Here is a 15,223-nt window from a genome sequence, read left to right as displayed (position 1 = left end):
ATCACACTTTGTTACCTCTGTTCCTTGTGGAGGCAGACAGGCAGTGCAGCTCCTGGGTCTGGTTGTTGGGGGAAGCAGGGACTCCTTCCTGCTTCCCCTGCAGCAGTTACACGGCATTTCAGCTCCGTCCCCGCCACAATTTATTTTATTTTTTATCCTGGCCGACCATGTGCGAGCTGTGTCGGCCGCAGGGCGTCCACTGCTCCATGGCGCCCTGTGCGGCCGCACACCTCGCACACTCCTAAGGCCGGCCCTGGCTGAAGCTGCCAGAATCCAAAATGAGACGGAAATAGCAAAGACACAACAAGAACACCTTTATATTGTAAGTCCACGGGCAGGATCCTCTACCTGTTGTATCGGTCTGTTCTTGTTGTGTTTGTCTTTTTCCCCAATTGTACAGCACTGCTTTATAAATGCCAGCAATAATAATAATAAAAGGAGTTATAGGTTTAGGGAAGTATATCTCCCAACCACATCGTGCCCGAGGAACAGATAGTTTTACTATAAGAGTAAAACTCCAAGACACCCTCTATTATAAGGAGTACAACTATTTTACGGTTAACTTCTTACCTGGGGTCCACCAGGCACTGATCCCCACCTTCATTACTTCCTATGGAGAGTCCGAAGCTCCCGAGCAGGAACTTTTGTTTGATTTCCTGATTAAATATATGAGGGTTATATGAATGTATAAACGGCACTGACCAAAGCAGCCAATGATCTACTCGCAGGAAAAATCTCGTGGTCACTACTCTATCCTAATTCTCCTTGACCTTTCTGGGGCTTTGACACTGTTGATCATCAACAGCTTCTTCTCATCCTCCGCAATATCGGTCTACAAGATATTGCTCTCTCCTGGTGCTCCTCCTACCTCTCCCAGCGCGCTTTCAGTGTTTCTTTCTCTGGCTCTGCTTCTCCAAACTCCTCTCTGTTGATGTCCCTCGAGGTTCAGTCCCTGGTCCCCTGCTATTCTCTATCTATACTGCCTCCCTTGGAAAACGCATCAGCTCCTTTGGCTTCCAATATCATTTCTATGCGGATGACACGCAGATCTATGTGTCCTCGTCTGATCTCTTTCCGTCCCTCCTGACTAGTGTCTCTGACTGACTCTCTGCTATTTCTAACTGGATGGCTGCCCACTTCCTTAAACTCAACTTGACCAAAACTGAAATTCTGGTCTTTCCTCCCTCAAGTGTTGTTACTCCTGTGTCTGTCTCCCTCCAAGTCAACGGTGCTACCATCAGCTCCACCACGCAGGCTCGCTGCCTAGGTGTTCTATTTGACTCTGACCTCTCCTTCACACCTCATGTTCAGTCTATCGTCAAATTCTGCCGCTTCCATCTCAAAAACATTGCACGCATCCGACCCTACTTAACGTCAGATGCGACAAAGGTGCTGGTCCATTCCACTGTCCTTTCTCGCCTTGACTACTGTAATCTGCTTCTCAGTGGTCTTACGTGCTCCCAACTTGCGCCATTACAGTCCATAATATATGCGGCGGTGAGGCTCATCTTCCTGTCCGCCTGCACCTCCCATGCCTCACCCTTCTGTCAGTCCCTACATTGGTTTCCTGTAAGATATAGGGCTCAATTTAAAATTCTGGTTCTTGCTTTCAAATGCCTACATAATGCTGCTCCCACCTATCTATCCTCCCTAATACACAAGTATATCCCGTCTAGGCCCTTACGTCTATCTTCTGTCCGTACTCCCACCTCTGATGCTCGCCTTCAAGACTTCTCGAGGGCTGCACCATTTCACTCCCCTCCTCCGTTAGATGCTCACCCAGTCTCCACTCCATCAAAAAATCATTTAAAACCCCACTTCTTCATAAAAGTGTATCAATTAAACTGTTAATAGCTCCTGACTGATTCCTCTCTTTTGTGTCACTTTACCCCACTCCCGCTAGCATGTAAGCTCACTGAGCAGGGCCCTCAACCCCTCTGTTTCTGTGTGTCCAACTTGTCTGGTTACAACTACATGTTTGTTTAAAGGACCACTCTAGGCACCCAGACCACTTCAGCTTAATGAAGTGGTCTGGGTGCCAGGTCCAGCTAGGGTTAACTAATTGTTTTATAAACATAGCAGTTTCAGAGAAACTGCTATGTTTATCAATTAGTTAAGCCTTCCCCCTAATTCTCTAGCGGCTGTCTCACTGACAGCCGCTAGAGGCGCTTGCGTGATTCTCACTGTGAAAATCACAGTGAGAGCACGCAAGCGTCCATAGGAAAGCATTATGAATGCTTTCCTATGTGACTGGCTGAATGCGCGCGCAGCTCTTGCCGCGCGTGCGCATTCAGCCGACGGGGAGGAACGGAGGCGGAGAGGAGGAGGAGAGCTCCCCGCCCAGCGCTGGAAAAAGGTAAGTTTTTACCCCTTTCCCCTTTCCAGAGCCGGGCGGGAGTGGGTCCCTGAGGGTGGGGGCACCCTCAGGGCACTCTAGTGCCAGGAAAACGAGTATGCTTTCCTGGCACTAGAGTGGTCCTTTAAGTTAGGTCTCCTGCTCTCTAGGATCTCAATGTAAGCATAGCTGGGAACAAGCAAGGTGTTCAGTGACCATCACAATACCGAACTCAGTGGTAGGCAACCTTTGCCACTCTAGATTTCCCCTGATGCTTTGTCAGCATCATTGCTTTTAGAGCATTATGTGATATGTAGCCTACAACATTTGGAGTGCTGAAAACTGCCTGGCCCTAATCGAATTGATTAAGGAGATTTTGCAGCAAAATTTCCAATTAATCCCTCTCCGCTGCATGATGAAAAATTTAAAATACAACCACCCCTAAGAAAAAAAAAATCTAAACACTTCTATCCTCCTGCCTCCCCCACCAACTTTAGAGATCTGGGACTAAGGAACCCTGCAACTGGGGCTTCAGCTTCAAAATCCCCCTCCCCCCAACACTTATGGTAAAATATGTAGACGTATGTACACATACGGAGAATTACAATAAAGCTAGAGATGAGACTTTAAATTACTTTGGGTGGGGGTAAATGCAGAGCAAGACTGGTCAGTTTTTTTTTCCTACAGCAACAATGTGTAACAAAGGAAATAATAACAACTCACACCAACTCACAGGAACCCATAAAGGCCATTCTGCATTGCATTAAAAATTGTGGGGTTATTTTGCTTTATGAGACCACATTTATTTTTATTTTTTTAATATATTAAAAGCACCCAGACATTGAGGTGTTAACTAATCATAGGTTTTTCTCACTGGTTTCTATATTGGCACATTATGCCAGAGCCACTCATTTCAACACCCTATTATCTCTATTCTTCCCCATAATCATGCTGAGAAAATTGTTTTTGATGGGACATATTGCATTTAAAAATAAATAACAATCACACCATCATCTGCCACCCACTGGGCAAACATTATACTAAGATGGTGTTACAAGACACAATAGGTCTTTGAATCTTGTCGTCTTACTTTTTATCAGGACTTGCTTAGACTTAGAAAGTCTCGACAATTACCTGTGGCTGGTATGGACTACCGATTGATGGCTTTGTGCTCTCTGTCTAGTCCTAAGGATGAGACTGCCATTAGAATTACACCCCCATTGGAGGTCCAGCATTTTATTACAGCTAGTCACTTTTGTTCAAAGACAGAGTGGGCTTTGCTTCAGCAACCTAATTCATGCCTGCCATGTTATCTTATTTTCCTTTATGCGGATTTACTGGTGGGGGTTTTTCTCTTTAAGCACTGTATGAATCTCAGCTTTGATAGCTTGCCAGAGATTCGATACTCGGCCCTGTGGCTTTCATGCTGATACTAAATATGTAAACCCAATAGCCTCATATCTCACCTTCCCTGCAACTCTCTTTGTTAGAGGTACTCCATCCCTGGTCGAGCCCTACACATAAAACTGTAGGTGCATATTTTTCTATACGCCTTTTTATTACTCTAGCACTCTATTAGTGAATTTATGGCTTACAGGTTCATTGTTTACACTACCTGATATATTATAATTTATTGATTGAAAACTGCATATATAGCACTGAATATGTGATTGCCTTTGTTTTCTCATATGTAACTTTTTCTGTGACACATTGTCTCACCCATCTAAAAAAATGTTTTGTTTTTTTACAAGGCTGTATTTTGACCTCCCTTTAGGACTTTTAACATAACACTTTAGTATGAATTAAATACAGTATTTATCGGCGTATAACACGCACTTTTTCCCCCTGAAAATAGGGGGAAAATCGTGGGTGCGTGTTATACGCCGATATCCCATAATTACTTACCTGTCCTGAAGCGTGGGCCGGCTTCACAGCTTGCACCGCGGTACAGGAACTTTAATTTCATGTTCCGGTTTCCGGCGGGACTGAAAGGAAGTGTGCACAATAGTGGGAGAATACTATGGGAGGGGAGGGGGGGAGAATACTATGGGAGGGGAGGGGGGGAGAATACTATGGGAGGGGAGGGGGGGGAGAATACTATGGGAGGGGGGGAATACTATGGAAAGGGGGGAACACTATGGGATGAGGGGGGAATACTATGGGATGAGGGGGGAATACTATGGGATGAGGGGGGAATACTATGGGATGGGGGGGGGGGAATACTATGGGAGGGGGTAATTTCCTGGAATTTCTTTCTAAAAATGAGGTGCGTGTTATACGCCGGTGCGTGTTATACGCCGATAAATACGGTATATGTCAACTTGAAAACCAAACAAAATATTTGACTTTGAATTATTAAAACAGATCTGCTGGAAAAATATCAAAATAAACTGACGCTTCTAGAAATAGAAATATCAATAAACACATGAAAGGTTAGATTTCTAGCAGAACGAAATGGATGTGAGTTTTGTGGGTAGCCTGGCTTTGCCTTCTTCGGACAGTATACCTGTGTTAATTTTATTTGAAAACACTCCAAGTAATACATCATGCCTTGTGAGATTCATTTCATATTACGGACATTATTGTTAAAATTCACCAAGCACTGGCAGTGCATAGCTTTGCAAAATAACAAGGTTACAATCCTCTGTATAATTAGAAGCCAGCTTTAAAAAGATCTTAACAGTCCGTCATTAAAATAACTGACATATTACGGACGTTGACTTAATAAAGTTAAAAAAGAAAATACATTAAAACCTACTTTAGACATTACGTGAGAGGATCTTCTAAAAATGCTAAGTATTTATCCAATAAAATATCCTGTTTTCCAACCGCCTCTCATATTGTATTTTTTGTTTAGCACAATAATCCTTCGCAGATGCTTGCCTTACTTCTTACATACATTATACCACAGTATCTAAATGTATCCTGTGCTAAATAGTATTCACCCATTTTCAGAATATAAAGATATGTAATAGAAAATATTGAGTACATTTGAAAGTGTCCTTTTAAATGGTGGGTGGGAAATCACCCTTTTAATCAAGTATAATTTGTAGTAGATTTTTTCCCAATGCAAATACTTTAGTTAATTTTTTTTTTTTTTTAAATTCGTTACACAGCCAACATAAATTGTAGTACACTTAAAATATTGAGAACAATCGAATTTGTAATATAACAAAGGGATACATATATACATAAAACATTTAGTCACAACAAGGATTCTAAATAAAGAGTCGTGAATCACCATTTACACTTCTGCAGCATATGAATGCTATATATACTGCTTGGAATGCTTGTGCACAACATCATGACTTGAAGCATTTTGCAACCAGAAACAAAAACCATGGTGTTCTGACAACTATATGTCTACACTATGTTCATCAGCAGAAAGGAAGCTTCCCATTGTATGAGTTCAACCCTATATCTGATTGGTAGCAGGTTTCTATTTTCCTTCAAACCATACAGACTATCATTAGCAGTACTGGACAGTTCTTCTTAAAAAGAAGTGTAAAAGACAATCATTCCATTAAATTAAATGGTACATTTACATTTATTTGACAGAATAAGGATTTTTTTTAAAATAATTTGAATCTATTAAGGATATTCACACCAATGCCAGAGTCCTGCCTATGAAACAGACATAATAAAATACAGTGATAAAGAAAGATCATAAAAACTGTGACCATATTTACTCTTTAACGGATACATATTTATTTATTTTTTAAGCAGTATTACGTCACCAAGGAGTGGCAGGCTTGGGCTCACCTGCTATGGTGCAGAACACCTCCTTAGTCATTTCAAAAGCTTCCTGGGTGTAATTCAAGACAGTATTAAGGACAAATGATATGCCACAGGTTGCCTGGTCTCTGGATGTCACTATAAGCCTGGGACTTAACATGTGGCTGTTGTGGACTAGGACTGTCTCGACTCCGAATGGTTGCAGAGTCTTATGGGAATCAGTCAGCTACAGTGTCAAAAGCGCCCCTATCACTGCCATCAGCTGGTTTATTTCACTTACAGCACAAATGATTAACAGAGTTCTATGAGTGGGAAGAACCCACTCCTAAATGATTTATTGCTGGATCCAGCCTGCACTAGAACCATAAATAAAAATGTGCTTTCTTTTTTGGGGGCTTTTTTTGCAAGCAGGATCCAGTGGTAAAGGAATGCAGAAAATACTTGCTTTTAAAAAAAAAAAAAAAAAAAAAAAAATATTAAAGAATGAAACTGTCTAGTATTTTTTTTTTTTTGTTTATAGTAACGCATTATAAATGTCTCCAGTTAAATACATATCTAGATTTGTTGCAGCTGCCTCTGTGGAAGTAATCATGCCTTTAATACTGGGAATTCCCTGCAGACCGAGACAGGATGAATCACTATGACTACCTGACATTGACAGGTTTCCTGCATTATCATGGAAAAAGTACACATTTAGAAGAGTGAGGGGAGATTTGCACATAGCCATTTTAAAGTGGCTTTGTTACAGCATGTCATTTATTACATTTAAAGTTTTTATTACATTTATTTTGACCACGTTGAATGAAATTCGAATACAGTTGACAATAGTGTTATAAAGATTTTAACTTTAATCAAGAGATACAAGACAAAGTTATCTATTTGTCTTATGGACAAAGCCTAAACCGACATTTTTTTATGGCAGAAGCTCTGCCTTTTTTCAGTTTGCACAGGTGACACTTGCAAGAGTATAGCAGTGATGTGACTCCTGGCAACTAAAGTGCCAAAAGCTGAAGAAAGAAGATGGCAGCACCCATGGAGAGAGTTTGTTATGGTATGTGTAAGGGAACCCAAACACTCAGACCCTAATCTACAACACATGTACAATTACCGTGTTACCAAACCTTAGAATGGCCGGGATTAACGGATGAATGAATAGTCAGAGAGAGATCCGAGGTTAAGGGTAAACGTTGGACAAATCAAATATCAGGAACACAGAGAATAGAATAAATGGCAAAACGAGCCAAGGTCAGTAACAGGAGATCAGAGTATTTACAAACGCACCATTTGGCTAAACAAGAACCACAACAGCACGATTGGGACAAGAAGAGTGAGGTTTAAATAACCGTGTCTTTATTTGACAGGATCGCAATTTATCAGAGCACCAGCAAATTGACAAATTCGGGTCTTTCAATTTTATTTGCACCCTCCGAATCAGTACTCTGAGGCACGGCATTGACACACAGGCTAACTAGTATAAACAGACGCACACGAGCAGCATCCAACTCAGAGCAGGGCAAGGGAACCCATGAACATGTAGGCATGACAGAGTTTCAGGCAAGTATAACTTCCTTCATCTGTACTCCTGTGCAAAGACATCCAGAGGTAACAGAATTGCTTTAAAACAGCACAAGCCTATACAATTCACTCATCAGTTCATTCCAGAATAGCTAAACTTCCCAAAAAGTAGAATATACAAGGATTGAATTTTTTAGGCATACACACACACATATATATATATATATATATATATATATATATATATATATATATATATATATATACACACACACATACACACAATACACATACGTAATGTATTTTCAAGAGATTTTGTGTGATGTTCCCATATGCATAAGCCACATTTAGTATCAACAATATTTAAAAAGTAAATAGGTGAACTTTTTTAGCTCATATTCTCATACGGTTCGAGAAAAAATAAAAAGCTTAGAAAATGTAGTTATGTGATTGCATATATTAATGCTGTAGAATCCTTTTTGACAGCCTGTTAACTATATAATCTAAATAGTCGCGTTAACCATGTCTAGCACCTTAAGGTACGAATCATTATGCCTACTTTTGTGTAAGCACTCTCTTCTTTTTTTTATTACAATTCTTTATTTTTGATATGCCAGTAAGTACAACAGTGCTTGCATCGCCACCAGCAATCTTGATTTTTATGGTCACAGCAAAACAGTATTACAGCATGTTGAGTTTGCATATAGTTTTAAGATAAAAAAAAAAAAAAGTAAAGATTCAAGGCATAAGCATTGGAGTAGATATCGGGCTTAATTATTACATTTTAAAACGAGGAATAACAGTTGGTCCTGGAACAAGCGCTAACCTTAAGTGACTAGGTGTTTCCCTGAATGTAAGGCAGAAAAGTAGTATGCAACAAGCTGATCAGCTAATAGGGTAACACAGGGCATGCCAGGTGATGAGTGAACGGGAGTAACACTGTAAGGATATGGTGACTGGCATGTTAGAAGGTCAACATAGATTGGTAATAGCATGCTTCGAAGTTATGTCTAAAGTCTGGTAGATCAATATGTTAGCATGGAATGGTGAGTGAGCAGTGAAATGTTTAAGTGTTTGCGGTGAGGTGCATGCTGTTTATGATTAATGCTAGGAGGTCACCTCATGTGTATCTAGTGGTTAAGGTTACACTTTGTTAAGGCCAGTTGGCAGTGAGCAACTTGTTTATAAACCACTGGTATAAAAACTTGAACCAATGAAAGAAAATCATGAGAAACAAATACCACTGTGTAAGACAATAAGTAGGCAGGTGCTCAAGTTCACGTTATAATAGATGCAAATATTAACACATATGGGTCCAAGTGTCATTGGGTCGGCATATGCATCCCGAGCGAGCTCTGGCTGTAGTGACCGACCCTTGAGTTAGGCCCAATGGTACGTGTAGTCTTGTGTCAGTGCTCGTTTGGTTTTGTAATCCTTCATTTGTGTCTTGACATAAGAGAAAGCAAGTTATAAATGGACATCTGCATAGGTACAATAACAAATCACCAAGTAGGCAAAGGAAGGAATACAGTCGTCGCATGGTCGTATAGACCTAAAGTAGCAAACAGTTAGCATCTGTTTTAAAAGATGCGATTGTAGGGATGCAATGTAGAGAGTAAAGAAGAACACGACCCGGGCCGCCACCCTTCCTCCCCCTCCCCCCACGCAACCCTGCCCCCTTCCCCCCCACCTCCCCTCGTTAGGTGTAAGAGGTTTCTTAAAGGGAAAAAAAAATCTAAAAATGACACAGCTGAACAAGAACACCACCAACACTTATATCCTTGATGTTTGCTTTTGTTTATTTTGTGGGTGCCCTTCATGTTATGCCTTTTATACACTGACTGATAATTAAAACAATGTGGTCATGTTTATTAAATGCTTAAGCAGTTGTAATAAGATTACAACTCAAAAGAACAATTTAAACCACAAATAGCCAAAAAAAAAAAAAGTTGTTTTATAGTTTTTTGATTTAACAGAAGCTCATTGTTCAGTTTAAAACTGAGCGGCAAAAACACGATGGCAATAGTTTATGTCCTACAATGAGGATATTTCTCAGTTTTCAAAGATTCCACAGAGCGACAGGTTAAGCCCCTCTACCATTTCAATGGTCTGGAAAAGAATCTCACCAGTGTCAAAGAATGACACGTGGGGAAACCAGATTTAAAGACAAAAATAAATACATTAAATACTCTAGATTTACTTAACATAATGTTTCAATTATGAAGCTGGCATTTAGTAATGACTCGGCCAGTGTTTACCCTCCTATTATACACAGCTGCTCTCTGACCTGGTGATAAATCTCAGGGCAGCTCAGGAAGGGCATAGAGGTCAATGGGATCTTATCTTGTCAAGGTAAAACTTCAATTTGCCTAAAATACTTGTTAAAACATTTCTAAACCACTTTTTAGAAACAAACGACTATTACCACTTTATAGAGTCGACTTAGAGCTGCATGGATAGACATGCAAATATTTAGGAACATTCACAAAATACATTTTCAAAGCCTTTTCTTTCTAAGAACACCAAACATTTTTCAGGGTATTCAAATATACCAAGTAACCCTTTGAGAACCAAAGCCATTTCATTTAATCTTCAAAAGTGGGTTTGGAAAAACTATGCCAGCATAGTACGCACTCAGTATTCAGCATTGGCTGATCTAAAGAGCTGTGCATTTAAAATATCAGTATCTTTCTCATTGGAGAGACACTAATATGTAAAATCACAATATTTTTCTCACACTAGAGAAGTAACACCAAAATCACAAACTTATTTTGTCACAAGAGTTTTTATCAAATTGTTATTCTAGTGGTGCTGTGTACCATAAACATAAGAAAACACACAAAAAAGTTTGAGGAACTGTGGAGTAATACTTGTGTTTAAACTATGGTACACAGAGTTAATTGATCTTTCAACAGTGACTAAACCGATCATTAGCAAACTTCTAAGGTATATTCCCAGCAGACACTATCTGATTGAAGGCATGGCCAGCAAACAAACTGGGCTGAGTCTCTCCTTTGTTCAAGACCTGCCTCTTCCTGTGTGAAGTAGCTTTTTGGTGTGAGTTTTCAGAGAAGCAGGCTGCGCTCTTAGCACAAGAGGGTATTGCAGAATTCAGAAGAGAAATAAAGCACAACCTGAGGCTTTAAATTCCTGGGGACATTACCAAACTTCAGAGGACGTATTGCTGAAACAAAATGCAAAGAGGTTGTGACTGCCCAGCATTCTGTGGATCTGAAATGATTACAGCCTGAACAAGTCTACTAAAGATTCTCTCTGGAGTTATCAATTTATGAAATTTGTCTTCACTGTAAAGACTATTTGAACAGCAGCAATCTGGATTAATGATGGATTGGTCGACATTTTTGCCTTGGACATTACTTTTCTGGAAGCAATGAAGTACACGCAAAAGTTGGATTGAGGTGAATTTGCAACTGTATGTCTGAAAATGTGCTGTAAAACTTGGTGCTGAAAGGAAGCAAATCATTACTTCGAAGTGATGCACACAGCTCGTTTTGCTAAAAGGACTGCTCCATTACACACCTTTATAGTGCAAGGTAGGGTTACTCCATGCCAACAGAGAGCTACATGCATTTTCCAAAGGATCTGTGACTACAAGCATTACAAAGAAGTAAAACACAAGAAAGAAAAGACATTTGTCGAGTAACCCCTACACTGCTTTATGATGGTAAGCCTGAATGATAGCACAGCATGTCCAGTGGACGACAACTTTAAGTACACCCTGTATGGCTGTGTATATAGTATGGTGTTTGTACTCGGCCTGATATCAAATTGTGTTGCTATGTACATTTTTATGTGCACATTAAAGGTGCGCAATGAAACCACAACATACATGATAAATCTGGCCATTTCAGACCTCTTGTTTGTGTTTACACTGCCATTTCGGATTTTCTACTTTGCAGCAAGACACTGGCCCTTTGGAGATATATTGTGTAAGATATCAGTCACTCTTTTCTACACAAATATGTATGGGAGCATTCTGTTTTTGACTTGTATTAGTGTGGATCGCTTTCTGGCCATAGTGTATCCGTTTCGGTCAAAAACTATCAGAACGAAAAGAAATTCAAAAATTGCTTGCCTTGCAGTGTGGCTGACTGTGATTACTGGGAGTGTGCCAGCAAGCTTTTTCCGCTCTACCAACAGAAACAATAATACAGAAGCCTGCTTTGAGAACTTCTCTGAAGACACCTGGAAAACCTATTTGTCCAAGATTGTGATTTTCATTGAAATTGTGGGCTTCTTCATTCCACTCATCCTCAACGTATTCTGTTCAGCAGTTGTTTTAAAGACTTTGAAAAAACCAGTCACTCTGAGCAGAAGCAAACTAAATAAAACTAAAGTGCTGAAGATGATCATTGTTCACCTAGTGATTTTCTGTTTCTGCTTTATTCCGTATAACATCAATTTGGTTCTATATTCACTCATGAGGACTCAATCGTTTAGCAACTGCTCAGTAAAAACAGCTGTCAAGACTATGTACCCCATTACCTTGTGTATTGCGGTCTCAAACTGCTGTTTTGATCCTATTGTTTACTACTTCACATCAGAGACTATTCAGAACTCAATCAAAAGGAGAAGCCGAGTTAGGAGGAAAGATTCACGGTTTTCGGAAACAATTCAATCGGAAAATTTTATACAGCATAATTTTCAAACACTAAAGGCTAAAATATTTGAAAATGAATCTACGATATGATTTGTGGAATATATGGATAGACCTACATATAAAACATTACGAGGGGTTTGAATGTGAATGTGTCTTTCCTTTACACTACCATGAATCAGTACCAATGGCCCTCTGTGTGCAGAATGGTCAAGTGGACAGCCCAGCTAGAAACATTATTGAATCTATAGAATTATGTTTCTGCTATCTAGAATTACTAAAGCGATCCTGTTTCAGTAAATAATCTATATAGTGCTTTGTCTTATGTCTAAATCCGCTCTATATAGAGTTGCCAAAACAGTTTATATATATATAAATTTCACATGCTGATAGGTAGCAAATACAAAGTACTGATCAACAGTGTAGTCACCAGTGTAAGCATAGCATAAATCCAAAACATTCTGATGTAGAGGCCACAGTGGATTGTATGTAATGGTCAGTAGCATGTGAAATATATATAATATTTGTGGAGATAAAATGAAAGTCCTAGATATAATGTGGCAAATAAGTTATTAACGTTTATTGCTGCTCAAATTGCTGTTTAGTAATACCCCGATTGTCTCTCATTTGGTGCCAAATATATTATTGAGCCACTGTGTCCCAGTATTAAGTATTAAACAAAAACAATTACTGAATAGGTTCTTAAACCAGCTATATAATATCCAAATATCCCAAAGATTCAGCATTTGGGAATTTCATAATTTTGTGTTAGGTTTCAAACTATGGAGCAATGTGGGTGCATGAGAACAACATGTTGGATAAGATTTGTGGAAGTGCTTTGTGTTAAATGCAGGGCTCTGGTCACCTTTGTAATAGCACAGCATGCTATCTTCCCTGAATTGCAACAAAACAATTGCACATTGTATCTAGAATAAAAGCTGCACCATTCTTGATTAGAAGGGGCGATTCTTTGAGATGAATTGTTATGTATTGTTTCACTGGGAATAACAATGTTTTTTAGCACAAGGTTTTGTGAGTGCTCTCAGTCAGGTGGAGTTGGACTGCCTACTTTTAATAAGATATTTCGCCTAGATAAAGGCAAAGTATGAGCCAATACTAATTTGCTTTGTAAAAAGTTCTGCAAATTAGCATGGTGAATAGCACAGTTGCTAAAATGTATGCATTCAATCAAGGAAGGTTTGGAGGAGCTGCTTGGCAGTATGTGTATTTCTTGTGCTCCCACTATGAAGTCAATTCATTAATGATGGCAAATACTTAGAAATACCTGGCAATGATTAATTATATCCACATTAGGAGCACATTAAAGGGGCACTATAGGCACCCAGACCACTTGATCTCCTTGAAGTGTTCTGGGTACACTATCCCCTTAGCCCTGCAAACAAAAATATTGGGGAACCAGATGGTGGGGGAGTGCAGGGGCAGAAGGACACCATAGTATTTGGAATGCAGTTTTCCTTTAATTTTGCACCCTGTCAGGCAGCACTTTAAAACTCTGCCAAACAAAATGCAAGATTCATTAGTGTCCCAAAAATAACCCACATCAACCTCGCAAAATATGCATAAAATAAGCCTTTATCCAAATGTAGCTACGTTGATTAGAGTCACAAAAAAAGTACAAAATGTCCTCTTCAGTGTCACTATCACAGTGCTAGACATAGGTCTGAAGGTAGGGGGAATGTGAAATCCCCAGTTTATGTTCAGCACTCTGATTTGCATGATTTGAATGAATGCTGTTTACAAAAGATATGTCTGTTATCTTCCTTATTGCTTGAGGGTCAGCAAGACATTGGAATGTGTGTTGCCAAACTTTTCTTTGAGTTGAACATGTTCAACATATCCTTCTTACAGAAGGCTCAATAACTTAGTACATTACTGATTATTAACAGAGTATTTAATTGATATGAGCTGTATATGGACACTGTACAATATAAATCATTCTGCAAGAAGGGGTTCCAGGAGAGTTTTTTTTATTTTTATTAATGTGTAACTCTTTAAGGCTTGTATAAAAGTGAGTGTTTTCTTTTTATGTTTCATGGTTGGTCAACTGTTGTGTTGAATTTCTTTGTTCTTCTTGCAAATAAATACAATATGTATTAAACCATTTCCTAACTGCGTTAGTTCTAGGGAGGATGAATGTGCCCAAACATGCCTTAATGGCAACCAGTACTTGCGAAAAGAGGATTTTAACATTTTCATTAATACTGTAGTTTCACAAGGAGACCGGATTTGCAAAGTGTGTGTTAATCTAGACTAACTATTGTTATTAATGTGGGTGTGTAAGGACAGTTCGTCAAGGAGTTAAATCTGGAAATGGTTTACTCAGTGCGAAAGACTGCTCTGTTAGAACACGCAGGAGATGCATTATTAGTGCATTCAAGCACTCCCTTTCCTAAGGGCAAATGAGAAAAAAAGTGATGGCATCTTGCTGTGATGGGCACATGCAGGTCACTGTTAACGTGGTTTATACTGCTGAGTTCTCTTCCTTTTTCCATCCACCCACGTGCTTGCACTAATCAATTCAATGCCTTGCTTTAGCAGAAGCAACTACTGTACACTTAAAACCTCCACTTCAGGGTGTTACATTTTCCCAGAGACAAAAGACTTTCAGCTGAACTAGTAAAGCAGTGATTTAATTTGGTTTTGCTTCAATAATGCCCAGCACTGCTAGTTGCATATCGCCTTTTTAAACAGCCTTATTACCATACAAAAGATTTTTGGGACTGCACTCAAGGGCATCTGGCTCCAAATTATTAGAAATAAGACATGTGATATATAAAAAATATACATTTAAAGAAATTATAATAAGTAGGATTACTAAGATCGATAGTTTTGTTTATTTTTCCATACACAATTAAGATTTTTTTCATTTTGTAGGAAAAGGTTTGAAACCGATATCCAGCAAATCTTAGGGCTTATTTTGCACTTTTGCAGCATTTATTCCACTGTACCTGCTTTGGCATTACCAATCATCCACACGTATTATGTATTTTTTTTTTTTT

The 15,223-nt window shown here is 39.2% G+C and overlaps 2 protein-coding genes across 2 annotated transcripts in view; one reads left to right on the top strand and one right to left on the bottom strand.

Annotated features, from left to right (window-relative positions):
• RB1 (RB transcriptional corepressor 1) overlaps nucleotides 1–15,223 on the bottom strand; it is a 223,751-nt gene that overhangs the window by 79,061 nt on the left and 129,467 nt on the right. The window lies entirely within an intron of this gene.
• LPAR6 (lysophosphatidic acid receptor 6) overlaps nucleotides 10,905–15,223 on the top strand; it is a 282,034-nt gene continuing 277,715 nt past the window's right edge. Inside the window, exon 1 of the mRNA XM_063426006.1 lies at nucleotides 10,905–12,901. Within this exon, the coding sequence (XP_063282076.1) occupies nucleotides 11,265–12,296 (1,032 nt within the window). The 5' untranslated portion in view covers nucleotides 10,905–11,264 and the 3' untranslated portion in view covers nucleotides 12,297–12,901. The remainder of the gene's footprint in view (nucleotides 12,902–15,223) is intronic.

This window comes from Pelobates fuscus, chromosome 1 (assembly GCF_036172605.1).
Source record: "Pelobates fuscus isolate aPelFus1 chromosome 1, aPelFus1.pri, whole genome shotgun sequence".
NCBI classification, from domain to species: domain Eukaryota; kingdom Metazoa; phylum Chordata; class Amphibia; order Anura; family Pelobatidae; genus Pelobates; species Pelobates fuscus.
Note: the sequence above shows the minus strand (reverse complement) of the source record. Positions and strands in the feature narration are given on the sequence as shown.